General features: G+C 41.1%; 3 protein-coding genes across 6 annotated transcripts; 1 reads left to right on the top strand and 2 right to left on the bottom strand.

Annotated features, from left to right (window-relative positions):
• On the top strand, nt 1-4,572 carry LOC147257203 (uncharacterized). The gene is made up of 3 exons (XM_086211023.1): nt 1-165; nt 802-898; nt 1,098-4,572. Exons 1-3 carry the CDS (start codon nt 60-62, stop codon nt 1,414-1,416), a joined length of 522 nt encoding a protein of 173 aa, XP_086067149.1. The 5' UTR covers nt 1-59; the 3' UTR covers nt 1,417-4,572.
• Nucleotides 2,756-14,118, bottom strand: xpnpep1 (X-prolyl aminopeptidase (aminopeptidase P) 1, soluble). Of its 3 annotated transcripts, none has more exons than XM_086211020.1 (20): nt 13,997-14,118; nt 12,814-12,944; nt 12,230-12,293; nt 11,483-11,587; nt 11,086-11,178; nt 10,441-10,584; nt 10,064-10,159; nt 8,863-8,944; nt 7,655-7,865; nt 7,030-7,119; nt 6,865-6,915; nt 6,496-6,554; nt 6,085-6,162; nt 5,860-5,931; nt 5,651-5,711; nt 5,441-5,510; nt 4,175-4,348; nt 3,530-3,606; nt 3,327-3,425; nt 2,757-3,058 (listed from the first exon to the last, which is right to left on the bottom strand). In XM_086211020.1, exons 1-20 carry the CDS (start codon nt 14,076-14,078, stop codon nt 2,939-2,941), a joined length of 1,959 nt encoding a protein of 652 aa, XP_086067146.1. In that variant the 5' UTR covers nt 14,079-14,118; the 3' UTR covers nt 2,757-2,938. The 3 variants fall into 3 exon arrangements, with proteins under 3 accessions (XP_086067148.1, XP_086067146.1, XP_086067147.1); XM_086211021.1 differs by having other exon boundaries at nt 14,001-14,010; XM_086211022.1 differs by lacking the exon at nt 11,483-11,587 and having other exon boundaries at nt 2,756-3,058.
• On the bottom strand, nt 14,047-27,522 carry cusr (Copper-only SOD repeat protein). 2 transcript variants are annotated; one of them, XM_086211019.1, is made up of 10 exons: nt 27,320-27,522; nt 23,111-25,187; nt 22,571-22,670; nt 20,684-20,755; nt 19,995-20,099; nt 18,940-19,072; nt 18,710-18,824; nt 18,208-18,332; nt 17,083-17,163; nt 14,047-14,189 (listed from the first exon to the last, which is right to left on the bottom strand). In XM_086211019.1, the coding sequence occupies exons 1-10, from the start codon at nt 27,357-27,359 to the stop codon at nt 14,119-14,121; spliced, it is 2,919 nt and encodes a 972-aa protein (XP_086067145.1). In that variant the 5' UTR covers nt 27,360-27,522; the 3' UTR covers nt 14,047-14,118. The 2 variants fall into 2 exon arrangements, with proteins under 2 accessions (XP_086067145.1, XP_086067144.1); XM_086211018.1 differs by lacking the exon at nt 14,047-14,189 and adding an exon at nt 14,902-15,389.

Here is a 27,522-nt window from a genome sequence, read left to right on the forward strand (position 1 = left end):
AGCAATAGAGGCATGAATCTCAGCTTTGAGTCCATGTTTTGGAAGCCAATGGCAGCAACATGAGTGGAACCCAGCAGGATCGAGCGATGACGGCAGGCGAGACCCACCTGAACGGGACCGCAGCGCTGGGACTGCATGAGGAGGACAGCGACTCGGCTGCGTTTGGTCTGTTGAACTCTTTTCTATCTCAAGAATGGGAGCGCGCTCACTTGAGCAAATCAAACTTCTCTGTTTTTATGAATTCATTAGGAATTTCATGGGAAAAAAACAACTTTTAGGCCCTATTTTTTTTTCAAAGTTTTAACAATATAAATATGCCTCTTGATGAATGACACACACCGTGCTTTAAAATGAAGTCTGCTTGATCTGTTTCCGGTGAGAATCTTTGATTTAAGATACAGGTAAGGTAATAGTTACACGTTACATACGACATTATGCTATGCAGCTGAACGTTCACGTCACCACATCTTGTAACTTCACTCATTAATTTAGAAAAGCGGGGCACTTTTTAACATGAAGGATGGCCTAAATAACCCCCCCAAAAAGGGCAGAATTAGCTCTCCTCTACTAACCCCCTCTCTTTTAATTTGGTAAAAAAAAAAAAACGGGCAAGCACTTTTTTTTGCCATGGAAATTTTTCCCATTTATTCAAAAAAATGTGGAATTATATTTTTCTCAGGCGAAGCAATTTGCGTTCCTCTTTACATAAATCAGTGGGGTTACATTTCTAAGTATTTCTTAATACTTTTGCCGGTCGGCTTTTTCCTCCTTGGTGGAACACTCATGTTTGGCCCTCTGCAGAGTTTCAAGTGTTCAACATCGTCATCATCGCCCTGGCCTTGTGTATCCTCACCATCACGGGCCTGTACTGCATCACCATCTGCTACAACCGCACCAGGTGATGTCACAGTTCCCTCTCTACCTTTTACAGCATTCTAAAGTGTGACTAATGATGTATAACTTGCTTTTGACATTCATCAGGATAGATGCTGGGAGATAGTTACACTTGTGCATGGCTTTGTAGAACAAATCCTCAAAGAGCCTTCACGGCCGCTCTGACTTCAGATTGACTGAGTCTTCATCTTCATCTTCAAAAGGCAGTCAAAGCGAGCCCAGGTGTATGAGAGTGCCGTGTCCCAGGGTGAGCCGGTGAATCCCGTGGCGGTGAAAGCGGTGAGGAGGTCGACCAGCTTCATCAACCCTCTGGCCTTATTCAGGAGGACGGAGGCAGCCAAGGACAACTCCAGGATCTACTACATCTACAGTAACCCCTTACCCGTGGGAGTCAAGGAGGAGGAGGAGGAAGAAGCAGCGAAGCAAACTGCGCTTTCACTGCCACCGTCCTTTCAAGATTACGCCAGTGACCCTGAAAGTGGGGTCATCCTGGAGCCGCCCATATTTTACATGCAGCTTTAGAGGGCTGGTGAGAGTTAGGTTGTTGGTATGTGTCTGGATGTGACGCCTTAGATGATTGGCTTATGAAACATATTAACCTGAGCCGAGGAGGTCATGTGATCACCGGTGCTGGTTTATCAGTATGCAGGATAACTGATGGTATTTGGTAGCATGACAGGACTTAGGTTAGATTTTGGAACTGACCTGAAAGCGGACCTGAGTCTGGTGATTGCTCGGCAGAGGCATCTGCTCTCTAGTTTATCACGTGAAATGGCATGAAAGGGTCAGTTTTATACATTTCAATATTTGTCACGGGGGGAACTGGCCTGTCTAAGCAGTTGCATGTTGACCTAAGTTGCTCTGGATGAGCTTCGTGAAGTCATGATGTCATCGAGTTGTCACAGCTCAGCCCCCCCCCCACCCCCACCCCCACCCCCACCCCCACCACCACCACCACCTGAGAAATGAAGTGAGCCCTGAAGACATGGCGATTGAGTCGGCCTGAGGGAGACAGGAGCTGTAGAATGTTCTGAAAGGATCTCTTAGCCTCTGCTGGTTGTTTTAGTTGTAAAATGATTCTCTCTCGTTCAATATTCATTTTTACAAGCACAAAACTAAATCAGCAAGCCTTGAAAACCCCAATCTTCTCATGCATAACATTTTAAACTGCTGAGTTTTGAAATATGGAAACAGTTGTCTGACTTTCAGCAGAAATCCTCCTCTAAAGATGAAAAAAAAAACATAGAAACAACTGATAATAAGCCTTTTTTTTTTTAATTCAGTGCTGAAAAAAGGACAATAAACTGATTAAATAAGGTAACACAGTTACATTCTGCCCCTAGAGGTCACTGAAGATTGAAACTTGCTGTTTGTCGGGACCAAAAGGAAAGATATATCAGCCTCAGCTGTTCGTTTCAAATTTGTCTCGTCTGATTTAATTTTTATTTTTTGCAAGTGCAAACGTAAATGAGAACCTCTCCTCTCAATCCTCTCGTGAAAACATGTTAAAGTAATGTTTCAACCTGTAAGTTTTAAAAGGAAGGAAACCTGTAAAAAAACAAATGGAATAAAAATTCATATTAAGAAATGTTTAATGCAGTCAATGTTTTGCCCTTAGAGGTCACTGAAGATCGGAATTAGCGGTGATCAAATAAGTTTGAAGTTTACAGGAGATAAATCATTAGGAAAGTGCTGGACTATTCTTCGTACTATGACAGTCTTCTTGATCTTATTTCATATTTCTCGTAAAGAATTTTTTTATTTCTTTTACAGCTTCAAAATCAATTAACATTTATGGTTACAGAACCCAGCTGGAATAACTCCTTTTCTCAAACCGATCATGAGACCGTCCCAGTAGGAAAGACAGGAAAACCGTCTCTTGACTTCAAATGATCTTTAATCAAAACTGCTGATACGATGTGTTTTACAAAAGAAGCAGATCGAGAGACACAGAGACGATGAGAATAATACAAATGATTATCACTGCACAGCAATCGATCGCCTGGGCAAAAAAAATGATCTGATTGCGCAAGCGTGAGTCCCCTCAGTTGACGGGCTGGGTCTCTCTGATCAGCCACTCCATCGCCTCCTTCCTTCCCTGCCTCTCCAGCTCTGCTCCCACCACCTCCCGGCACTTCTTGTGGTACTCGTTCACCCAGTCCAGCTGCCAGAGAGGAGACCACGTCAGTAAGCGTCCTAAAAGCTGCGGCCGATGTGACTGAGATCTTCTAATGTGGATTAGAAGCGAAGCTGAACTCGTTCTTGTTTCTCGTTCAGAATGTACAGCTTGTAGAAACTAGGCTGTTGTGTATCCGTATCTGAAGCAAAGTTTATGAGCTTAACAACATACAAAAAAAACAACTTTGAGATTCATTCGCTAAACCTTGAGGCTGGATTTGTTTTGTATGAGACCCAAGCTGGACGATCCTCACCTCCCTCTGAGTGAGCAGCTCCGTGTTCATCATCTTGACCTGGATAGGTACCAGAGTGAGGGGCTCGAACGTCAAGCTGCCTCGGTTTCTGTAGTTGTACTGGATGAAAATACAAAACAAAACAAAATGATGATTCCCCTGATAACTTGCTTTATCATCAAATATGAAACAACGCAATGAGCTGAATAGGCTGAATCACCTACTTTAGGTTTCGCTGGGACAACGAGGACCACATTTTCCAGACGGATGCCGAATGAACCATCTTCATAGTAGCCCGGTTCTAGGCAGAAGACAACAAACGAGAGTATTAGCAGTGCTGTACATGAATTTATTATTTTAAATATCAAACATATCCCTGGTCTCCCACTGAAGGATTTCCTGTTTTGTTGCTAGCCTGATAAACAGCGCAACTACTGATAAAATCTGATTTGTTAAGATTTCTGCTACAATCTCACGTTCTGCTGAGCTCTCGAGCCTGAGGAGCCGCATCGGTTTGTATGAGCTTGATGAAGAACAGATGCAATCTGTTCATCATTCCCGCAGAGCAGCCAGAAGCCAAGTTATGTCTCGATGTCTCTTGGGCACCGGTTGCTCTGGTTGGGGTTGGTAATTACAAGTAATTTATCGTTTGTATTGCACCTGTGAGTTTATACCTAAAAGCCCCATCGGTCTGCTGCCGGTAAGCATTTATATCTTCTGCTACTCAAAGGAGAAAATATTCTGATTGGGTGTGAAGCTTCTCAGTCTATCAAAATGGTCTTTGCCTGCGATTTTTTTCACCGCCAAGCAGGTGTGATGTAATAATCGACAGTTGCTACATTACAAATTCTCCCGTCCACACCCCCTACCGTCACTGACGATCATGCCGGCCTCCAGAGGTTCATCTGCGAAGGTCTTGTAGCTGATGCCGCATGGCCCCTCGTGGACGTTGAGGAAGCAGCCGACACCGTGACCCGTCCCGTGGAGGTAGTCCAGCCCCGACTCCCACAGAGCGGCCCGCGCAAATGAGTCCAGCAGGTGGCCTGGATGGGGAACAAGATCAGCCTTTGTTAGATGAAGTAGAGAGCAACGGAACCTTTTTCTTATCAACTACAAATATTTGAAACGTGTACGGGAGTTATTTTGTGCCTTTTTTTAATGTAATCAAACCAAGTTATTTTGAGAGCAAAACTTTGAAAATTGCAATCAAAAGATTTCGTCACCATTTTTAAATAATCGCAAGTAAGACTGTTAGATTTTCCCTTTTTTTTCTCTGAATATTAAAGTTTAATTTGAAAAAATTGAAAACCTCTGCTTGCGGTTCAACATTTTTCACTCGCCTGTTCAAAAAGGTTTGCCTCCCCATGAACTGAAGTATTTTTTTTTAATACTTAATATTTATTACTACTAACAGAATTCTATGTCCATAGGACAACATGTACCTGTATTTGACTGTGGGAAAATGCAAATGAATGGAAGCACAAAGTGTACATGATGTCACATCTCATACCTCAGACATCCATCCATCCATCCATTTTCTACCACTTATCCTGTTAAAGGTCGTGGGGGGCTGGAGCCTATCCCAGCGGCTAAGGGCGAGAGGTGGTGTTCACCCTGGACAGGTCACCAGTCCATCACAGGACCAACACATAGAGACAGACAACCATTCACACTCACAGTCACACCTACAGTCAATTTAGAGTATCAATCAGCCTCGTCCTCTCTTGATGTCTTTGGACTGTGGGAGGAAGCTGGAGTACCAGAGAGAACCCACACAGGAACAGGGAGAACATGCAGACTCACACAGAAAGATCCCCTGCTGGAGCCGGGACTTGAACCCGGAACCTTCTTGCTGTGAGGCCACAGTGCTGACCACTGCACCACCCTGCCGCCACCTCTGACACCCATTCAGCAAAATTAAAGATTTACTTCTCCGTTGGCGGATTTCTGTTAGTTTTAGATTTCTGTTGCTTATTAGTTACTGTTTAAAAAGAATGTAAGAGATCAACTACAACATTCCTCAGCGTCGATACTTTCACTGTTGCCTTGAGTTTACCTAAGAGGAACTCTACTGAACAGCAGTGACGTTTGGATGTTGATTTATAGATGCTCAATGTGTGTAGGAGGGCTAGAACCTTTAGTTCCATTGGGAAAAACAGCAGCACTGACAGCTATGTGTCCTTTCAGTACGTAAGTGAAGCATTCCTGAGGAATAAAAAGAAAAATACAAATATCAGGATATGATAGATCCAGTCAATACAACTGCTCTCTTTTTTTTGAGACTATTGTAAATGGTTTTATCTTACATCAATTATCAAACGGACACCGCAAATAATATAACGTACCTTCTCAAATGCGGATGGGGTCCCAAAGTGCATGGTGCGAGTGACGTCTGTGGTTCCATCTCTGCCGAAGATCAGATATCAAGTTGTCATGTAAAGTGTAATCAACTTAAAAACCCAGCAATTATGATGTCGTCAGTGTTCCGAGTGTGACTGGGCAGCAGGCTGTACCAAACATCGACATATGTGAACGGATGAAAGAGTGTGTTTACATGTACTGAGCTCCAGAGTCTATCAGATAAACTTCATTCATGGTGAGGGTTCTGTTGGTTTCTGGCAGCGGTCTACAAAAAAAAAGAAGAAACAAAGAGTTTGATTGAAGACTGAACATGTAGAACGTGGATCAATGAACGGTAAGTAAACAATACTAAGTTTTCCATGAAAAAAATAAAAGTTTGTTCATGTGTGTGCATGCGAGTGTGTGTTTTGCGACTGACCTATAATGTATGATTGCTCCATTTGGACCAACGCTGGAGATTGTTGGGAAACTGAGGCCCACAAAATGTTTCTGTTGACTGAAAAAGACCAATTGTACCTATGAGCATGCATGTTTATCAGTTAATTAAGCTTTTAAAAGGTCCTCGGATCATTAAGGGTTAAATCATATGAGAATTATAAATTAACTCAAAGAGTTACTAAAAAAAACACTCAAAAATAAAAAAAGAAAGAAAGACATTTACACAAATTAGAGCACAACATAGCAGCAGTTTCTTTAGGCTTTCAGTGGACATGTGTTTCCTCTCTGTGAGCAGCAGAGGGGGATACAAGTCCATAAAGAGCGAAGCCGTCCATGAGCGAGTCACCCAGACGACACGGATTGTAAAAGGTGGGGGGAAAAAAAAAATTACCTGCGAAATTCTTCAGCCTTATCAGCAGCAGATATCTCAGTCACGGTGCCTTTTGGAATCTATAAAACAATGACAATAGAACTTGGTCACACGCGATGAGAGGGAAAAAAAAAAAGCTTCACACTCAGATCTGCAGCTCAGATCTGCAGCCGTTTCACGGTATAGTGAAGTCATACTGGTTTCCCAAGGTATAATAAGCATGTAGGACGCACCGTGACAGAGAAACAATATCAATCCCAGGCCCCATCGGCTACCAACAGCATTCTACGTTCACACTTGCTAATTCATTTACAGCAATTATTATAAAGACAGCTTGAAATAAGTCTTATTCTGGTCAAATTTCCATTTCTGAGGGGGAAATGGCTCTACCTCCTTCTCCAACCAGGCGAAGAGTTCGCAGAGAGCAACTGCATCCTTGATCTGTTGGGAAAAAAGCACAGATGGTGTAAATAACAAATCCGACAGTTAGCAAGTGGCAATAGAGTGACTTAAAAATGTTGTTGAGTGATTTGAAGGCGTGTCGAAGGTTCTTACGTGGGCCATTTTCATGCCTTGAATCTCTGTTGCATTTTTAACAGCCTTGGCGAGGCAGAGGGGCGTGTAGGGGATCGGGGTCTGGTGGGCCTGGATTACATCAGGAGGAGAAAAGGCGGCAGGTGTTATCCAACCTCAATGCAACAATAAAACATGTTTTTCTGCTTTTTGTTCATACATTGACGTATCATACACATATCACATCATACATGTGAGGGACATATCCACACCAGGAATAGGCTCCTTTTTAATGAGCGATAACGTGCATTAAAACACCCCAGAATTTTGCTGACTTCTTCAGCAGGTGACAGGAAGGGAGCCTGACACTGAGATGTCTGGGAATGAATGTGTCTCTGTTCTCTCACACACAAAAGCATAATACAGCTTGTTGAGAGAGAAGTTGCGTAATCTGAACCGCAGACACAAAGCAATCTCAAAATGTGCTACCGGATGGGTATCAGGATACGGTCGGCGCTATGTGATAGGTAACTTTTTTTTATAGCAGGTTGGCTGAATTTAATTAACCGTGAAAATTCAACAACTTTAGCCATTTTTTAGGTCCCCTCTTGTAAAAAGCAGCTGACAGTAAGAGTCTTCTCGTGCGGACGTGGAAGTGCCGGCTCACCTTGGGGATGACCTGTGTGAGAGCACAACTGGCCTTGTCGCAGATCCACACTTTGTCCTTGGGACCGAGGGCAGCGCAGATGGCCTGGAGCTCCGTGTAGACCGATTCGTACGGGAACGTCTGGATGCTGAGCTCGGGCTTGCTGGGGGAGTCCAGCTGCAGGTGGTCTCTCAGAGCAGGAGCCGAGAGACGCTTTAGGTCCACAAAAAGCCTGCAGAGAGAAAGGCGCAGTTCAGTGGAGGGAGTCAGATCAGGGCCGTCTCGCCAGCAGCAGCAATGATACTGTGGAGATTAATGTGCTAACTGTAAATGTGGAGTTCTATTTCATATTAATGCTACCGGGTTCTCCCTCAGGTGCACGAGCACCCATTCAGACTTCCTGCTCAGGTCCCCTGCTGCTGTATATGAACCCTGTGTGACCTCAGCATGCAGATGAGGGAGGAGTGCAACACAGAGTGGAATAAATTGCACCATTTTGTGTTTATTTATGTACATAATAAATGACAACATGATTTAGAAAAAAAAAGGTAACAATCTCTTTTGGCATTTTATAGATTGAGTCACACTGCATGCTGAAATAGAACCTTCCTAACCTGATTGAGGGATGTCTCACAGTCCCGACTATAATATATGATAAATGTTTGTACACTAAAATCTGTCAAATATTGCCAAATAGCTACCGAAAAATACTGGTTGCACATTTTGTATTGCTCCGACTGATTTATTCTGATAAATTTTGATATACAGGACTACTTGTGATGAGGTATTTTATTACCCTATTGTACTATGAATCATACATTTATTGTCATATCTGGGTTACAGTGCCTTGTGGAGTCTATAAAACAACAACAACAGAACTACGTCCCACATGAACAGACAATTACAGCACGCCCTGCTAATAAATTCCATCTGTGTGCCGACAAACTGAAGTCAAACATTTCGGTCATGGAGAAACAGAGAGACAGCGCCAATCCTAGGATCTGCTGAATCCGTTTACAGTAACTGCTGTACTATCAATTAGTAATCTGAAATAATCTGGTCGTTTCATTTGCATCTTGCTGAAATGTTCACAGAGAGCGTCCGCATCCACGAGCCGTACAGGATTTTCACCTGTGATGGAAAAAAATTTTTTTTTTTTTTAATCGCCCAACAGTGACTGATTTCCTAATAAGTAGATACCGCTGCCGCACAGGCTTGAGCGTCACTACCTTATCGTGTTCATCCCGATGATCGTATAGACGAAGAAAACTGGATTGTACTCGATATCTGCACCCCGGAGGTTGAAAAGCCCTGAGGAGAGGAAGAATAAAATAAACGATCAAATCTGTAGGAATGTAATAATACGGATACATCAATGATAATATAGTAAAAAAATAAAATAATAATAAGAATTGTAATCTTCTAATGAGATAAAACAGCAGTAAATCTCTATATGGACAACTTGTATTTTCTGTGAGGAGATATATATTTATTGCAAAAGCATCCATCAGTAAGTAAATAAGTAAAAATAGCATTCACTCATTCGACAGTCAGGCATGTAAAAGATTATAATAATCTTTAAAAAAAACAACAACAACATGATTTTAAGAGCCTGATAAGCGCTGTTCTAATTAGGTGGTGTTAGTCTGCTCGTTAGCCAGATGCCTGAGCGATTCCTCTTCAACTGACTACCCATTGAAACCCTTCGTCTAAACACAAGCTGATGACAATTGCAATCAGAATCTCTCTAATTAACACAAACTCTCAGACCAAACAATCAGAAACAAGAGCTCATTAGGCGCTCCAACAGGCATCTAGTGGGACATCCGTGTATCCCTGGGTCCTTGGATCGTGATCGTGTATCAGAACTGATTTATGTAACAGAAATGCGAGTGCTACGGCTGCTGCCTATGTTATACGGCCGTGCATCAAAATAGCTTAAACCTAGCATGGCTGAGGCCAATTTAAGAAACCTCCATTTATATACTTTAAATTCTTTTACTTCCTGCACTCTACCGTGTTTTTCATGGATCAGCAGGGATGTGCAGCGTTGTCTATCTTGGTTATTCCCAGTCTTATCAGAAGCAGTGGTTTGAAATCATATTCAGCCCCTAATGTCCAATACTTTACTTCTCAAACCCACAGTTTTGAATATTCCAGCATGCTGTATGTTATACGTTACATCAGCAGAGGGCGCTGTTACTCAGCTAAATGGACATAACGTAGCTTTAAATTCACGAACGCCTCTTTCTTGTCTCGTCCGCGGCAGAAATGGAACATAATCATCATCCCTACATTTCTTTCAGGTATTAGCACCTGAAGTCTAACGTAATGATTGTACGTTTGACATACGCCAATTTGCTGTCGTACGTTCGTTTGGATTAATGAGGGCCAGTGACACTAATTCATTGATGTGAAAACTTGTCATACATGCAATCTCGTCCAACGCTGTGGCAACAAACCAAGTGATTTTCCTCTCTGTCATCTTGGCTCGAAGCGTTGTGATCTTGTCTTGCCAGGACAATCCTACAAGAACAAAAACGTGGTGTTGAAAACCCGTTTATCTAATTACAACCTGAAGAATCTTGTCTACCACATCTACTTTGGTATCTTTGAAACAAAAGCAGTATGTTGGAAAAAAATAACTTTCATTTCAAGAATAAAATAATACTAATATTACTTTTCAAGATCATATCAAATCTTATGTCAGATAGTACGTGGATTTCTTTCAGTATAAAAAGGAAAAACAATTAAGACGTTACTAAATAATGTGTATGATGTGTGTGTTAATCCAGGGATGGACTGACCAGTGTACTCTAATCCCAGGGTGCGCAGCTGTGTACTGGGTCTTTCTGGGCGGTCGGCCCACACCACATCAATCAGGTTTTCCTGCACCGCCACCAGTGAGTGGCCTGCACTGGTCAGAGCCTTTGACATGTTCTTCCACTGGTCTGAAACATAACAAAGGCTGGTGTCAAGTTAAGATGCACAAACACGGATGCAACTGTACTTCCTGTATATGCTGCAACTATATACACTACTCATGTTACGATTCACCCTGTACATACCACAGTATTTGCAGAGTATGTCTGATTTATTAATGTAATTATACTACTTGTACGTATAGACTTCCTTCACTTAATTTATTTTGTTGTGTTGTTGTTGTGTCACCAACTCTACCACTCTCTGCTCCCTTAATACGAGGAGAAATAAAGTTTTCTGAATCTGAATCTGAAACACTACAACAACAGATGCATTGTGCAGAATTCTTTTTTAATTAAACAAAACCTGACAGATTTGTTAACCGGCGCACATTCCTTGTAATATATTTGAAAGAATAAGACTTCGCATTACTCTGAGTGTGTATCCTGCCCTCCGAGTATTGCTGACACATTCAAACGGGAATCCAAAATGGGGGGGGGGGGGGGGGGGGGAGTATAGTCGCAAGTCACCTGCAGCGATGATCCAAGGATCTACTCCCACTTTGGAGTTCTCTGGCAGGATGCTGATCAACCAGTCCTCCTGAGAAGGCGTCTCCTTCAGCCCTGTATACAATGAAAAGATCAGAGTGTAAACTGTGCCCGACTAGAAGGTACAGTATCTAAGATATTATTTGCCTGCAAGACCAAATGTGGACAAACAACAGGATTAATTTTAATCCTCAAATGAATTTCATTTTGATTTAGAGTCAAGTTGAACTTCAAGCTTCAACATTAGCGCTTCCATACCAGTTTGACACTTTGTTGAAGAGGCTTAAACTGTAAGTTTTAAAAATAAATATGTAAAGCTATTAAAAAACATGATCAAAATGTTGTTTTTCCACAGCAGGAACATCAGGTTGGACGTTACCCATCTTCATGAGTGTCCAGTTGTTGTCCATCTGCTGGCTGGCCTGCAGGAAATAACGCCCGTCAGTCCACATGGCAGCGTGCTGCTCAGTGACGATGGCTGTACCTGTCCATCATCATCATCATCATCATCATCATCATCATCATGCACACACACACGCACACACACACACAATGTATATTCAGAATTTCCAATCAAAAATGAAATATACGCAAATACACTGTCACATGAACGTTGATACGTCGTCTACAACTTTCCATTGTCAGTTGTGTGTGAACTGAGGGACAAGGAGTAATAAAAACCATTGTGGTACGTAGAGTGTGAAACTATTTCAGACAGTAAAACCCTTTGAAATTCCAGTGGCTCCCATTCAAGGAAGTCAAATCCACTTTGCTGCCAAGGTTCAAGGAAGGTCACCTAGAGAGCCTACACCGCTGATAAAATCTGAAAAGAAATCAGTACACCTCAAAAGAAATTAACCAGATGAACTCTGCAATCTTGACAGGAGAGGCATCGGATTCAAGGAAGACTTTACACCGATCATTTTTCCAATATGTGTGAAGTGGAGCACACCCAAAGCTAATACAGGGCAGAACAAACTTAAACAGACAAAGAAAGTTGCACAACTGGTAATTCTCTTCTGATGAGGTTTCACTCACCAATGTATTTCTGCAGAAAAGCTTTCATCAGGATGCATATAATCAACAACCACACACACACACACACACACACACACGCAAAACCTACCTGCTGAACCATTAAACCCGCAGATGAATTCACGTCTGCAGTCGCACGGTGCAATGTATTCACTCTGAAAAAAGACAAAGATGGGAGGAAGAGGATCAGCTCAGCCTCACTAAGAGTCACTCAGATATTTAACTCCTGGGCTGCCCAAAGAATCAAACTGAATCCCCGTCAAATATCAGTCTGTGTAACTTTATCACTGCAAACCACTGCAATATTTATGTATTTACAGTTGCTGAAACACTTTTAGTTTTGCAAAATTTATGTTATTGGTATCATTTTTCAAATTTTAAACAACTGCTATTATGAAATGGTACTGCGTAAATACGCGTTTTAGAAATATTACAACTATCAGCATTTTACAAATTGATGACCTAGCAGGCAGACAAATGGTCCTAATTGTTTAGAATATCAGTTGGAATATTATAACCAATAATTGTAAAATGACTTTGCCACTAAATTGCGCCGTCCCACTCTACTGACATCATGATTTGTGCACAAAAGGGAAACGGGAGACGAATGACTTCATTTACATTTAAGAGTGGCTGTGGTAGAGCTCACGTGAATGTGTGTGTGATAACGTTTACCTGATGTGCATCCCCAGAGGGGACGATGTAGGCCTGAATAGGCTCAGAGAAGTATTTACAGTTCTTCATGGCCTGGCGAAGCTGCCGCAGCAGCTCTCCCGTGATCTTTGGAGACATGGTTCTGGTTCTGTCTGGATGGGAAAAAAAACACATCTTACAGAGAACAGAGCTTCGTTTAATGGATGCTCCGGTACAGTGCACTGCTTGCAATATGCAATAAATCAGACTGTTGAGGATTGCAACCATTTCATTAAAAAAAACATGGGGTTCTATGGTTTACCCTAATTTTAACTCCCCTTTCAAGATTACCTGACTTCTGGGAGGCCATGTCGACTAGAGATGATGGCAGCAGGTCTGCTACCTGGCTATTATGTGGAGCTTCCAGGTCACACCTGGATCTTTAACCCCCTGCAACATACTGACTCAGCAACTGTCACTGGAGTCAGGGTTAAATATTAAAAGCCTAATCTGATTGGCTAGAAAAGGCAAGTCCACGACCTATTTACACTGTAATAAATCCTCGAAGTGGGATGATCGATGCGACGTGAAGACATCTTTCCCTGTTCCAATCACAGCGCGGGACTCTCGGCGGAGTGGTCTGCCAAACACTGACCAATGGCGTTGCAGAATTCTTCATCGGTGAGCTCACTCATTGGCTGGGAGCTCCGCATGCGATTGTTGTTTACAATTTGGCGTCTGATGAATCAAACGTCGCTTATTCATTTATTCACACCCTCCCGCAGACAGAACTAAACTGTTCCGTCTGCAATTTTGAATGGATGCTGGTTTGAAGCTAGCGGATAGCTGGGGGGATAGGCGAGTCCCCCCCCCACACACACACACCATTGTTATCAACAGGCCACAACACACACTATCTACCTCATTCAGTGATTGCTGGTAGTGGGTGTGGTAGCGAATGGTAACACGCTGGTGGGATATTTAAAGTTGATGGCCGCTTATTTTGTTTTTCCAGACACGCAGCTGGAAGCTCGAAACTCACCTTTATTCACATACAATATTTTCACGTCACAGACGTGTAATGTTCATGAGGGACCGTTTCAAAACAGTCTGGCAATGTAACGTTATGGTCTACGAGCCACCGACTTCCTCTAATTAGCTTCCCGAATCCTCCAGCTTACGGTGAAAATAACCCGCATATACAGCTCGTAAAAAAACTACATACACACCCAGTAGTTTCGCCTTGAAAATGTGATTCTTGGAGGAAAAACGAAGCGCTTCTTTGACGGCTTGGACCTTGTGTTCATTTACAAACAGGAGGCTGCCATTTCCCCACTGACGGTCTAATCACGTGACTGCGGTTTCTTCCAATAGGCGCGGTAGGATCTGGACCCGCCTCCTTTTCTGTGAATGATCCGCTGTAGAGAGAACGCATGAATTACCGGGAAATTATATATAAATATCTCACCAACTGGCTTGTATGAATCTTGTTTTTAAAGTACAGATCAAAATCTCCAGGTATTGTCGATTAAAACTCAATAGTCAAATAAAAAGTCAATAATAATTAATAGGTAATGATTAAATCTCGAAAAAATATAATCTTAATACATTTCTTTTAATCTTGTTAATTGATGAACTGCACTAGGTGCATAAAGCTTGTTTTTCGTCACTGAACTCACAAGAAGCCAAATTACTACAAGTTTTATACGTAAATGTTTGTGTTCTGTTATATTTTTCACTTCTTGTACTGCTTTTGTTGCATTCAGTTAAATGTACCACCCAAAAATAAGTGGCCCAATACAAAAGTCTTAAAAGTTGTGATGAATGCCGTCAATAATCCTTGTGTGAAAGTTGTCTTATGTACCATTTAAAAATAAGTGACCTTTCTCCATTAAGACACGGAATATTTGGAATATAATGCATAATAATAAAAGGGAAAACAAATGTATTCTTATTTTTTTATAGAATATATATTTGAAAAAAACCTCTAAGAACCACTGGATAATGTTCCATGGAAGAACTCACATCACTTAATAGATCTCACAGAGTATATATATATATATATATATATATATATATATATATATATATATATATATATATATATATATATATATATATATATATATATATACACACATATATATATACATATATATATAATACACAATTTCCCATATATTTACAAAACATTTTATATCAAAATTCCCATTGCTTACATACAGACAGAAGTCAGGAAACCTGAAAATGTACAGCATTGACTTCACCCAAATATTTAACAGAGCAAAATTAAAATTTCGCAACATCTGACACTTCTAAAAGGGAAAATAACATATTGAACTACTTTTCTTACAAAAAAGATTTACATGTTAAATGGCAAAATCTTACAAAATCATATAAAGAGACATATAATTGCTGGCTCAAATAAGAAACCAGATGACCAGCATTTCACATTGAACAATTAATAAACATATTCACAGATTTACAATATGAGGATCCATGTAGGTCCCCCATCGCAGCTGAATCTCTGAACTATACTGAAATTGTAGAGAGCAATAGGCAAGCGGCTGCAATCACAACGAGAAAATGTTCAGGTAGCAGCAGCACACCTGCAGATCCTGCGGAGGGAATCAAATAATGCAGTTTACCACAAAGCACAGAATAAAACTCCCAGCTAATCACATCAAATTTATAGAATCTCATCATATCAGTTCAGCAAACAAGCACAATCAGCAACAACTGGGAAAATGATCTGTTTCTACTTTGTAGTTACAAAGTACGGCTCCAGGACAGGATCTTTCTGTGTGGAGTCTCCATGTTCTCCCTGTACCTGTGTGGGTTCTCTCCAGGTACCAAGGGCGTAGATTTAGGGGGGTTTACAGGGTACAAGTCCCCCCCCAATATTTACAAAAGGTGAATTTGCCCCCCCCCCAAAAAAAAACACCATGAATGATAACTACTTCACCAAAATAGGCTTTTATAATCGCACAAAGGCTTCAAACAGTCATATTATGCATTAGATATAGCTTAAATGGTTTTCAGAAAATTCTTACACCCCTCTTTTGGAACATACCATTTTTGTCGCTTGGCCCACCTTTTCCAATCTCCCCCTGCACTTCGCTTTCGCTTGCAGTCAGGTCTAGCTACTACATGGAGTAGGAGACAGAGCTACCCATCTGATGATGTAAGTTTTGAATTCCCTCAGAAATCCTTCAAAAAGTCCATAAATCCAACTCTCCTTTGTATAAAATTGCACCAGGAATCGTTTGCAACCATCCATGGAAAGATTAGACCTTCCATTTTTTTGTGATAACCCGATTTTAATAATCGAAACTCTGTAAACACTCACTCTGACTCACTGAAACAGATGGACCTAATGTTAGCTAGCTACAGTAAAGTTATGGTACTTATTTGAGTGTTTACAAAATCCGATGTAATAAACCGGAAGGATTTTTGCTTCAAAGTGATCACACTTGGGTCCCCTCTGTGTTGGAGTAACATAGCTAAGTTAGCTAGCTAGCTAACGTTACTCAAAGGAAACCCCATTCTGCCTATGAGCTGTATGCTGTAACCGGAATTATTAAGAGAATTAGCTAGCTAGCTAACATTAACTAGCTTAGCCCGGTTTTGGGTAGCCCTGTCAGTGCATTGCCTGGGCTACCTTGTCACAAGCCGTTGGTGGTAACTGTGTGAGTTTACCACTGACGGCTATCTTCTAACGTCTAGCTACTGTTACTACTGGCAATTTGTCTTTTTTTCAATAGACCTACAAATGGTAACACTAATAGTGCAGTGAGTGAGTGTGCACATACAATACGGTAGATTTTTGTGCGCATACTGGGAGTGGCCAGATTGAATCCTGGCGGCGCGCCTGATAAAAGGGAAAATGGGTGTCTAAAAATCAACCAGAATGCAGGAAATTAAATGTATGAAACTCCAAATTTTTAGTAAAACCTAATACTCAAGTGAAAGCCACGCGCCTGCCAGGTTCTCCAGCTTCCTCCCAAAGTCCAAAGACATCAAGAGGGGACGAGGCTGATTGATACTCTAAATTGACTGTAGGTGTGACTGTGAGTGTGAATGGTTGTCTGTCTCTATGTGTTGGTCCTGTGATGGACTGGTGACCTGTCCAGGGTGAACCCTGCCTCTTGCCCGAAGGCTGCTGGGATAGGCTCCAGCCCCCCGTGACCCTTAACAGGATAGGCAGAAGAAAATGGATGGATGGATGGATTTTCATCAATCTGACACAAATTTAGGTTGGACAGTGCCGCCTACAGTTTTGTCTTAATAAACTGATGCAGGCACACTTACTGGTACATGAGTCCGACTCTCTGAAAGCCCCCATCTTCTCACTGGTTTTGACAGAATTCAGAAGTTCAGCGCTGACGTCCCCTTTGAGATACAGACAGAGTATAAACTAGTTATTACACGTTGATTGTCATACATGGTTTATTATACTTTATAATCACAGTATTTTCTACATCATGTATGGAGTTTTCTGTCATTACAAAATGCGATATTAAAACACAAGTGGTGCAGGGACTTTTTAATAGTAGTACACAAATTCTAACTAACTACTGTACCTAAGACTCCTTGAGAATCTGGAAAACTGTGGGAAACTGCTGCGGCCTGAGGGTATAAAGCCCAACCTGTGCTATACTGTGTGAACCCTGTCAACAGATGATTCTCTGTTCTCCCCTGAGACTGAGAAATGGGACTGAGAATGACACTCATGGACACTCAATTCCAGCATCAGGTTACTGAGCAAGTTTTCAGGTTTTCTGAAGATCGGCAAGGTTCATGATTGTCCATTGTCCTGATGAACACAACCTGGGAATTTATCTCACCCAGCCAGGCCTTAAAAAAGCCTGGTCAAAGACAAAAATGTCCTTAAAAAGCACATGCAGTCCAACAACCTACTGGCATCTTTCTGGATACGAAATCTGAAGTTCTGGCAATAATGCTGGGATTCCTTCCTTTGCTAAATCTGCCCCTCTCCTCCATCCTTCCTTTTTCTTAGTGCAAATATATACAAATGAGGTTAAGGTTCCTTTATCAGCTTTTACAGAAAAGTCAGAGCGAGAGGTGTTATATTTAGCCCTATCAGTCATGATACGATGCTTTTTTAAAGTACAAGTCCCTCGTATCTTTAATAATCTCTATGCCGTTTCCTTATTTTTATTGTTGCAAGAGTGTGCCATCAAATGCAGGTACCACAATAGTCTGAAGGCTTTGCAGCTTCCCATGTAACATTCCTGCTAACAATTCAACCATATTCAGTGGGATCATATGATCTGTTTTTTTACCAATATAAATGGAACAAGAGGAATTCATTTTAACTCACTCACTCTTGTAGATAAATATAATTTTGCTTTCAGTAGAAATTGGGCATTGATAGGGGAAGGTCCACTTCCATGAAAGAGCTAAATTACATACCGGACACCATAAAGTGAACCTGCTGGCATCTTCCATTGGCTGCAGATGAAGGAGAGCCGGGCAGGATGGTAATTCTCACCATCTGCACATTCAGGACATTGGCAACCCTCCTACGGAAGTCATATCTGAGGAAACAGAAATCAAACACCATAGTCAGGTAATAATAGTTTATATGATGTTAAAGGTAGAGACTGCAGCATTTTCCTTAACAAAATTCAGACATATAAAATTAATCTGCCTCAATCACCACATGAGTCTCTAGATAGGTGTGGTTGGTGGTGGTGCCTTCTGAGGCGCTACCCTCTGCCTGTATTTTAATAATTTTGTTTTGTGCGTAGTAGGTTAGCGCACGCGTCATGCAGAAATGAGATAAAGCTAGAAAATAAAACCAAATAGTTGCATATATATATACAAAACAACTTCAGGGAAATGTAAATACAAACAACAAAAAAGCAAAACATTTCGAATAAAATTCAGACATGATGTTATTTTTTATGCTCACCTGCTGAATTTAGTCACTCTGGAAAAGGTCTGCTCTGCCGAAGGGGATTCTGGGAGGATATCTGCACACGCAATGATTCTGTTTCCATCCTTCAGCACCAGAGATCTGTTGACCACTACACACAAATACATTGATTTCTTTTCAAATTATGGCATTCAACAAAAGTAGGCTCGATTCTTGAAGCGGCAGTTCTATGGTTTAGTTGTGTCTTCAATCAGAAAGTTATGAACCTGTGAAGTCTCCAGTGAGAAGAATGTTGCTGTCAGTGTACAGCCGCCTCTCCATCAGGCTGATGGGGCCGTGTCTGGCGGATACCTCCCCCACCACACAACTCAGGGACTTTTCTAGTGAACAGCTGAGACTCTGAAAGGGGAAGTGAAATAAGGAAATGCATCTCGTATTTTCCACATCCCTGAAGTCTGACATTTAATCGTCGGTTTTGTATTCTCAAAAAAAGAAACTCAACCGTTGTTCACCGCATTTGTTACTTGCTTTGATCTGTCGTTTCAACATATTAGAGGACCATTGATTAGAAATATACGTATGTGAGCATACTGTCGAAACCTCTCACACATAATGTAATAATCAAAAACAAATATCTTTGTGCAGAATATTAAAATCCAACTGAGAATGTTCATGTTACAAATCATTAAGTTATTTAGCAAATTACATTGACTTGAATAGACAGAGGTAATATAATTTAAAGAGTAATTTAATCAAGCATCACATGTCAAGATGGTAATGGACCAAATTTTAACAAACCACAGGGTTTCTCAGTGACTGCAAAATACTCACATCGATAAAATTCTATTCTTTTCCTACCAAAATGGTGCCTATGATGTTTGTCACCACTTCTTTTTTTTAAAAAAGGCAAATGAGATCATACACGACGAACTTACATCGTCAAAACACGGCTGCATAGAGTGTGAGCGTTTAAGAGAAGCTAAATTGCAGTTTTGTGCACACAAATATAAACATTGTAGAAAAAATTGTAACATTTGTAAATGAATTACTAATCATTCTCAACTCAATATAATTTATAATCTGTATTTTGAATTTGTTACAAGGATGCAGTCACGTTTAGTATGCACACAAAAATTGTATATCTTATTATTCATTATCAATGAACCACAACAAATCTGGGATGAAGTTACTATTGCTAAAAATGATTTCCTCTTCACTGGGTTCTATTATTAATTACAGGAAAATCGACTTAAGAGAAATACTGAAAGTGAATGTATTGTGAATTTCCAAAGTAATCCGGACACAAAAAAGAGAGACTCACCATTGACGTCATGTTAAAAGGATTGTATGTTCCTCCAACATGGATGCACTTGCTAGCATCTGAGCCCACACGGTTGTTTGTTATGAACAAAGATGCCTTGGTTATCTACAGTTAAAGATAAAACACATGTGGAAAGATTTCCATTTGTCAAATGTACACGGAAGAAGAAAGACCACACATTTCAGGTACAAGCATGTCTTTGAAATTCCTTTTTCACTTGAAGGCAAGTAAATTATCTTGATGGACAAGAATGATTATCCTTAAACTGGTAACCTACCAGCAATACGTTCACTTATGCAATGCTCTGTCTGCATGCTCGGCTTCACTACAACCTGACTAAATATTTTCTTAGGCCATAATCAGAGTCCCATACTGGAACTCCACGTTGTGACAAGGTAAGTAAAGGTGCCTACTTCTGCCATGTGAAACATTTAACCTTTCCTGTTCTGCAAAGAAAGCAGGCGTGTTTTTTTAAGGTGGAGGGTCTTTGCCATTCCACACAGAAGTCATCGGCCCACACGTGGCAACAGTTGTACCGTAGATAGCAGCGCAGAAAATCCACGTGATGTCAACCTAATGGTATTGCACTGTGTATCTTGCAGCTATTATCAGCTCAGTTATGAAGCTGCCTCACATTCCTTTCGTGTCTTTAGTTTAACGCAAACATCTGTTCAGGTGTGCATGCTTACGTGTTGTGCCATTACACAGTCAACCTCCATTGTGGCGTCACCGCAACTCCCGTCAGGAAACATTTGCTGGCGCTAGAAGAGAAGGAGTATGTCCATTATGAGTGAATTCACCTTCAGCCAGGCATGGGTGGTTGTTTAGTTTTAAAGTTCATATTACACCAGAAGGCTTTTAGCATAGCTGCATATAGCATTGCTACCCCCTAGCGTAGCTCCATATAGCATTCCTACCCCCTAGCGTAGCTCCATATAGCATTGCTACCCCATGTTCTCACTCCCTCTTTGAATTTATGCACAACTTGCCTGAGCAAAATTAGCAAATTGGAATTGAAGGAATCAGACTATCATTCTATCTCTCAAAATGTGTATGTTTTTGATCTTGTCTGTGTCTCATGGATGCTGTCATTTGTGCACAGGTTTTCAATATGGTTTTCCAAGCTATAATTGTTATCACTTCTAGATTACTTCCTGTGGGAGCCCTATTGGATGCTAGTCGCACAATCTTTTATTGATTTGCCTCATATTTTCGCCAAACTGCTCAAAAAAAATGTGCTGCTTCATTAAACAGAATTGCAAAAATTTTCACTTCCCGTGGTTGCCATTTTTGACCGTTCATTTTGATAAAAAACAAACTTTAATATCTCTTACATACCTGGATGGATTTCATGCACAATGAAAATGTATTGTGTCAGTGGTGAGCAGAGAGGCGTGGTTAATGTTGTGAAGACGAGGATGCCACATCAGCAGATACCCCTGGCAGTTGCCCCCAACTGACCTAGTTTTCGTTTCGTCGCTGCTATTGTCTCGGGAGAGATTCTGTATTACTCGCTTTTTTCCATAGATGTTGTGCCGAGCCCAGTATGGGGCCTCTGGAGGACGCCTGACAAACACAGCTGTTCTCTTGGTGAGCTTCCTAGTTCAGGGGGTCTGTAGGTTCTACTGGCCAGCAGATGGATGCTAAGTTAAGCTAATGATCTTGCCCCAGCTTCCCATAACTCCCTGTTGCAATCTGCCACAGGCAGAATGAATTCACTGTCTGTTCACCACAGCAGAAATACTCTGTCATGTTTTTGTGGCAGCTCGGATGCTAGTAAGTTAGTGTGAATAAGACCCTTGTGTGCTCTGAGGCTATCAAAGGGAACTGTGGGACTCTAATTTTTGCATTTTTCTGCTGTTGTGAGCATAACTTGGGTTGATATGCTGGGAAAATGTATGTATGAGCTTTTTCTTTTGATCATTTTGCCAAAAAGGAGTTGTGTTTCAGCCCAAGACAGAAAAGAAGCTTATTAAATGCATAATAAAAGAGGATGTGTTTCAGGGATACGTATCAAATCTGTTCCATTTTCAATAGCAAGGATATGGCCCACCAAACAGGCAGTCTCTCCTATTTCAATTCAGGTTTAGCGCAAATACAAACTCAGCAATGGTATATGAACAAATGCCAAATGTTCACAAAATGACTCAAATCTTAATTTTACTTTTTTTCTATTGAAATATGGAAATATGAATATGATATGACATTTTGGGTTTTAGCAAGGAGTATCAACTTGAACTGGACAAAAAGCCACCGCACAAGGTCATTAAGCTCAAAGCAGGAGATGACACCTGCTCACATACATGTCTTTGTGATTGTCTTGTGCTCATTTAAGACTTTTTCAAATGATCCATGAGCTCCTGGTCACCTCCATCTTTGATTTGATTTGGTCCTGGTCTTTAAGCACTGGCCTTCACCATTGTTTAATGAGGAAACCTTTTTTCAAATTTGGCTAAGTTCTCTATAATTGCTTGTGTGGGCAGCCTAAATTGTAATTATTGTACATTTGTGCAATTATTGTATTATTATTGTAATTATTTTTCAATCTCAATCAAACAGTTTGGATCGGTTCTTACCAGTCTAACTGTCCCATTCAATGGAGCATTGAAAATTGCCTTGGCAAGGGTCCACTGTCCATCTGTAGCTGTGTCAGCAGAGATGCTACCACACCTCATTCTTTGTAGAATATTAACCAGCAAGTAAAGACCAAAAAAAAAAAAAATACATACAAGATGAGCAAAACATATCAGAATCTTTCAAGGTAACACAAAGTAAGTTGTTGAGTTATGATGAATGAGGAGGACAAACTGTAACAGACACCCTACATGAGGAAATGCCTCAGGCCCACTGATTGTTGGGGTGCTGGGTGCTGAGATGTTTGCACATGCAGTATTATGCATAAGGAATGACCCCAAGAAATATCAAAGCACTAATGCTCTTGAGAAACCTTGATGAACTACTGGATAGTAGTTGCAGTCTACACTATTTCTACCTCACATAGTTTTGGTATATCATTATTATGTTGGGTTTTTTTTGGTCACATTCTCTGATGGTTTCTCTTCTTACAAGCGGTGCTCCAACACTATTAAAAAAGACAAATGTGCACCAGTTCTTACCTTGATCCATTGCTGTGATGAATCACCACGGACCTCCCTATGATGCTAAAGGGCCCAGTTAATTGTAAGTTTGAGTCTCTGTATACAGCCTGAGACTGGTTGAGGTCATACAGCATCCCAAATTTCCCGCTAAGGTCTCCAATCTCATACTGGTCGCTCGTGCCAGTTCCAGGAGCAGGGGAGTGTGATGTGTTCCAGGCCATTGGGTTGAAGTGGCCCATAATGTTTGCGTTGGAGCAGGGATCTATGCTGCCGGCTTTGACTGGTAACATGTGAACATGGTAACCCCCAGCTATGGCATTCAGGTTCATTAGGGACACATTTATAGCTGTGGGGCCATGTGGTATGGCCTGGAGGAACTGAACCTGCCCAGTGAACATCCCAGGGCCATACCAAGTTTCTATACTTGCTTTTGGCACCTGCACCAGTGTAATGTTTGCACAAGCAATCCTCGGTCCTCCTCTTTCTGCTTGATGTATGACCACAGAACGACGAATAATCCCTGGCACCCAGGAAGTGACATCAGTGAAGAAGTATTTTGCGTCTACCTGTCTAACATTGGTGCCAAGGTTGATGGTTCTATGTTTGCCAGTGAGGTCTCCTGCCTCACAGGATGAGGGACTGGACTGGCTACAGTGGAGGCCATAGCTGCTGTCTGCTGTGTTAATGTTGAAGGGGTTCCAGTGACCTCCTGTTGTGCTGCAGCAACTTTCATCATTGTCCTTCTCTGAGCTAATGGGGTAGATGTGGACATGCCAGTTATGGTCCCTGGTTGCGGCCATTGAAGGATTTCCATATGACAAATCCATGAAGATTGATACGTCTGACAGTGGATTGTTCTTCAGCTGGGTGAACCAGATCTCACCAACCACAAGGCTCTGGAACCTGGCTCTGGCAACAGTCACTTCACCGGGATAGCCAATGCTGGCACAAACGTACCTAGTGCCGTCAGTCAGGTGAATGACAACTGACCGACCTACGATGCTGTTCTGTCCAAACAGTGGCAGGTTAAAGTCTGTGAAAGTCATGTCCACCTCGTTTTTGCCTGCAAGGGACGTGTGTTTGGCACTGAGGTCTCCCATCTCATATTTGTCATGTGTGACTCCAGGTGTTCTGGGGTATGTTGGGTCATTTGTGTTCACACCAAATGGATTCCAATGGCCAGCCACATTATCATTTGAGCACAGGCTTGAAGTAGCCGACCCAACTGAGGGAACAGGATAACAGTGGATATGGTAAGGCCCAACTTTGCTCTGTAAGTTAGCCAGCTTCACCCTCAACTGGGTCACATCAAATGGGGAAGCCTGGTGGAAGCTGACGTACCCTCTGATCCCTTTCATATTCACAATGGCTCTCACTTGTTTCTCTGGCACAATATACATCTGAGCACATGTGTAACTTGATCCCTCATGGAGGAGAAGAAAGGAAGTATTGATGTTGAAGCTGGTCAAGTCTAGACGGGATTTCTCAGGTTCTAAAGGTGTTCCGACCTTTATGACTCCTAGATTTATCAAAGCTGAAGGATCTAAACTTCCAAGAAGGACGTCACAGGTTGCAGCTGTGCTAATTGAGCCAAAGAGAGTGGTTTTACTTTGAGAGGCATTGACCTGACCGACTGTAACAAGGTCCGCAAGAAGCCTGGAGCCACTCTGTCCTATGTTGAGGCGGATATAAACATTACCCGCAATGGGTCCAGTGAACCTGGCCTGACATGTTGAGAGTGTTTGACCTTGACTTATAACTGTGCATACATCAGTGCCGTTACAAGTCTGCAGAGTTAGTGAGAGGTCATCCAGGTTGGATCTCTGTTCAAACAGCTGTGATACTGTGACGGTGGAGATTAAAGAGGGATCAGCAGTAAAGGTGAAGACCCTTGAGCCAATGTTTGCTTCAGCACAGGGCTGAGCAAAGTGGCCATACATGACGGGAAATTCACTGAGGGAAAAGTTTAGGGAACCACAGGATCCAGCACCAGATATATTGACAGTAGCTGTCTGAGAGGCAGAGTCAAAATGAACCTGGCCTGTGACTCCGCCCATGTTCAGAGGCGCCAAGAACTGAGCACAGGAAATGGAATCTATAAGAGACAAAAGAAGAAGTTAATAGTATTATTCTGTCCAGCACAACTTATTTTCCATAACCCTCCTCAACACATCAGATGCTCGATGATTCTGCAAATCCTTTTTTGAATTAAAAAAAAATCTACATTCAATTAATTTCTTTATATTACGGTTGATATTGGCAGCAAGAAAAGGGGACTCATTCTAAAAAGAAGATAAAAAAGATTCTCATTTTTAAAAAGCTGACCTACATGTGCGATGGAAAAAAAATTCTTGTTCTGCGGGAGTCACATCCACCATCAAGACCCTCACGCTCTTACTTGTCCTGCTTTGACATGCGGTGAAAACCATTTGCTGCAGCATGATCTAATCCCTGGGAAGATTCTCACCTCATGTAAACCTGAACTGAACAGGGATTTCTGCTCATACTGAATATATCAGATCATGATCTAATAGCCAAAAAGTTTATACCGATCCTTAAAAATGCATTTGTGTTAATAAATTGGGTTATCGATCACATTCATTGGCTCTTCTTGTAAATTCCCCTCGTTAAGTCAGAATTTTCTTTTGTAATGAGATCACTGATTTCAAGTTCATTTTAAGGTTATTGTAATCTCTTGACGAATATATATATATATATATATTTTTTTTTTTTTTGACCGCTGCATGATATATTACGTGCACATTCAAATGAAAAGGGGATAAATAAGTGTCACAAGAAAGCAATTGAGATCAATGTGCACATTAATATCCACATAGATCTTCTGTGGATTACAGGGATATTGTACAAACTTATGGTATGAGTAGGAGGAAAATGTGTCTCTACAACTGTATCGAGAAGAACAAGTACAAGAATAGGAGTATTATGGCAAGTTTGGAAAATATTACTCCACAAAATAAACCTGTGTGTCAATGTGAATTTTAGTGTCATGCTACTGGAGTTGAAAATCTCTTTATTGTTTTTCAAAATTGAACTGAATTTCTTTTGAAGCACGCTTGATTCTGATCCATGTTGAATTCTTAATGAGATGTTTTCTTAATTTGAACCCTGAATATAAAGCCATAAATTCCCCCGCTGGATAATATATAATATCTGTGTTAAAATCTCACTGTAAAAGTATTTAATCAGTAAGATTACATGTCAGGAAACTTCTCAGTAGCCACAAATAGTAAATGTCAAGGTACACCTCCTGGCCCTCTTCTTTCTGTTCTCTCTAAAATCTTAAATGTATACAATTTCATTGTAATGTCAGCCTGTGAGACGTGAAGTGAAACTAACACTTTTACTACAGTTTTTGTCTAAAATAAAAACTTTTCTATTCATATTGCAATTTCAGTGATATCAAAATAACTTAAAAATGATCAAGGAATGTATCTTTAACTAAAGTAAAGAGCAAACAATTTTGGTCCTTTATATTTTGGTCCATTCTAATATACTCATCACTGGTTGCATTGATGAGTTTTGGCTGATGGGTTCATCAGTCTCATCAGCAGCTCATGAGCTGATCAACACACACGATTTACAGCAGGAGTAACCAGGACCAACATCCAACATGGCAGGTTTGTATTAAAGCAGCTTAGCCTCATGAAAAAGAGTTTTACTAAACCTGCGTTCTTGATCAACATCTCTGGGTCAGCCCCATTTTTTTGAGTAGGATCTGAAAGTCTTGGATTTCCACTAATTTGGATGTAACATATCCTGCCTGTTGGATTATTTTCCTTTCTTGAGTGGTAGATTTATCTAGCCTTATATTCAATTGGGGGCATTAAATATCCAGTGCAAGATGACTGAAATTGTGTACAAGCAATGGTTGGTTGTATTTTCGGGTCAATATTATTTGCATGCATAGGTTTAATGCATTTAATGCAATTATTCTCGGGCCTCTGTTGGTACTAAATGCACTGCTGTGATAGAACTACAGTGCAAAAGACTTAAAAACAAATGAGTGATTACAAAGGAAGAGAACAATTCAAATCTGAAATTCAAAGCATTTAAAGCAAACATCAACATCCACTGGTTGCATGACAGCAGACACACTGTCCCGTGGCAGATTTAAATGGATTATGGAAATGTAATATAAACACAAGCTTATTAAACACTTTATCCACGAGGTTCACTTTGTATAGAAGTGGAGAAAAATCTACTCACCAAGTAAGGAGAAAAGCAGGATAATGGTCTGAAGACTCATTGTGAGAGATGTGAACAAGATGTACAGCAAAGAGAAAATAAGCACTGAATGAATCTTTGACGTGTCATGTGTGACTGGTTTGCAGAAGTGTGCAGGCTCTCCTGTTTTTCAGCCTTCGTCTGTCGGTGTCAGCCTGTGATTGGCCAATAGGGTGACACTGCTT

Source organism: Aulostomus chinensis, chromosome 8 (genome assembly GCF_037954235.1).
Source record: "Aulostomus chinensis isolate RoL2024-O1b breed Wild chromosome 8, RoL_Achi_v1.0, whole genome shotgun sequence".
Taxonomy (NCBI): Eukaryota; Metazoa; Chordata; class Actinopteri; order Syngnathiformes; family Aulostomidae; genus Aulostomus; species Aulostomus chinensis.

Excerpts from the sequence above, each read along its gene's own strand:
- cusr (XM_086211018.1), bottom strand. The coding sequence starts at position 27,359 with ATGAGTCTTCAGACCATTATCCTGCTTTTCTCCTTACTTG. Across the intron at positions 20,100-20,683 it reads ACTGTGTAATGGCACAACAC|ATAACCAAGGCATCTTTGTT; the intron begins GTAAGCATGCAC and ends CTTTAACTGTAG. Across the intron at positions 18,333-18,709 it reads AGAGTGACTAAATTCAGCAG|ATATGACTTCCGTAGGAGGG; the intron begins GTGAGCATAAAA and ends CTGTTTCCTCAG.
- LOC147257203 (XM_086211023.1), top strand. The coding sequence starts at position 60 with ATGAGTGGAACCCAGCAGGATCGAGCGATGACGGCAGGCGAGACCCAC. Across the intron at positions 166-801 it reads CAGCGACTCGGCTGCGTTTG|AGTTTCAAGTGTTCAACATC; the intron begins GTCTGTTGAACT and ends GGCCCTCTGCAG. Across the intron at positions 899-1,097 it reads ATCTGCTACAACCGCACCAG|GCAGTCAAAGCGAGCCCAGG; the intron begins GTGATGTCACAG and ends CATCTTCAAAAG.
- xpnpep1 (XM_086211020.1), bottom strand. The coding sequence starts at position 14,078 with ATGAACACAAGGTCCAAGCCGTCAAAGAAGCGCTTCGTTTTTCCTCCA. Across the intron at positions 12,294-12,813 it reads CCTCTGGGGATGCACATCAG|AGTGAATACATTGCACCGTG; the intron begins GTAAACGTTATC and ends GTCTTTTTTCAG. Across the intron at positions 5,511-5,650 it reads CCCCATCCGCATTTGAGAAG|GAATGCTTCACTTACGTACT; the intron begins GTACGTTATATT and ends TTTATTCCTCAG.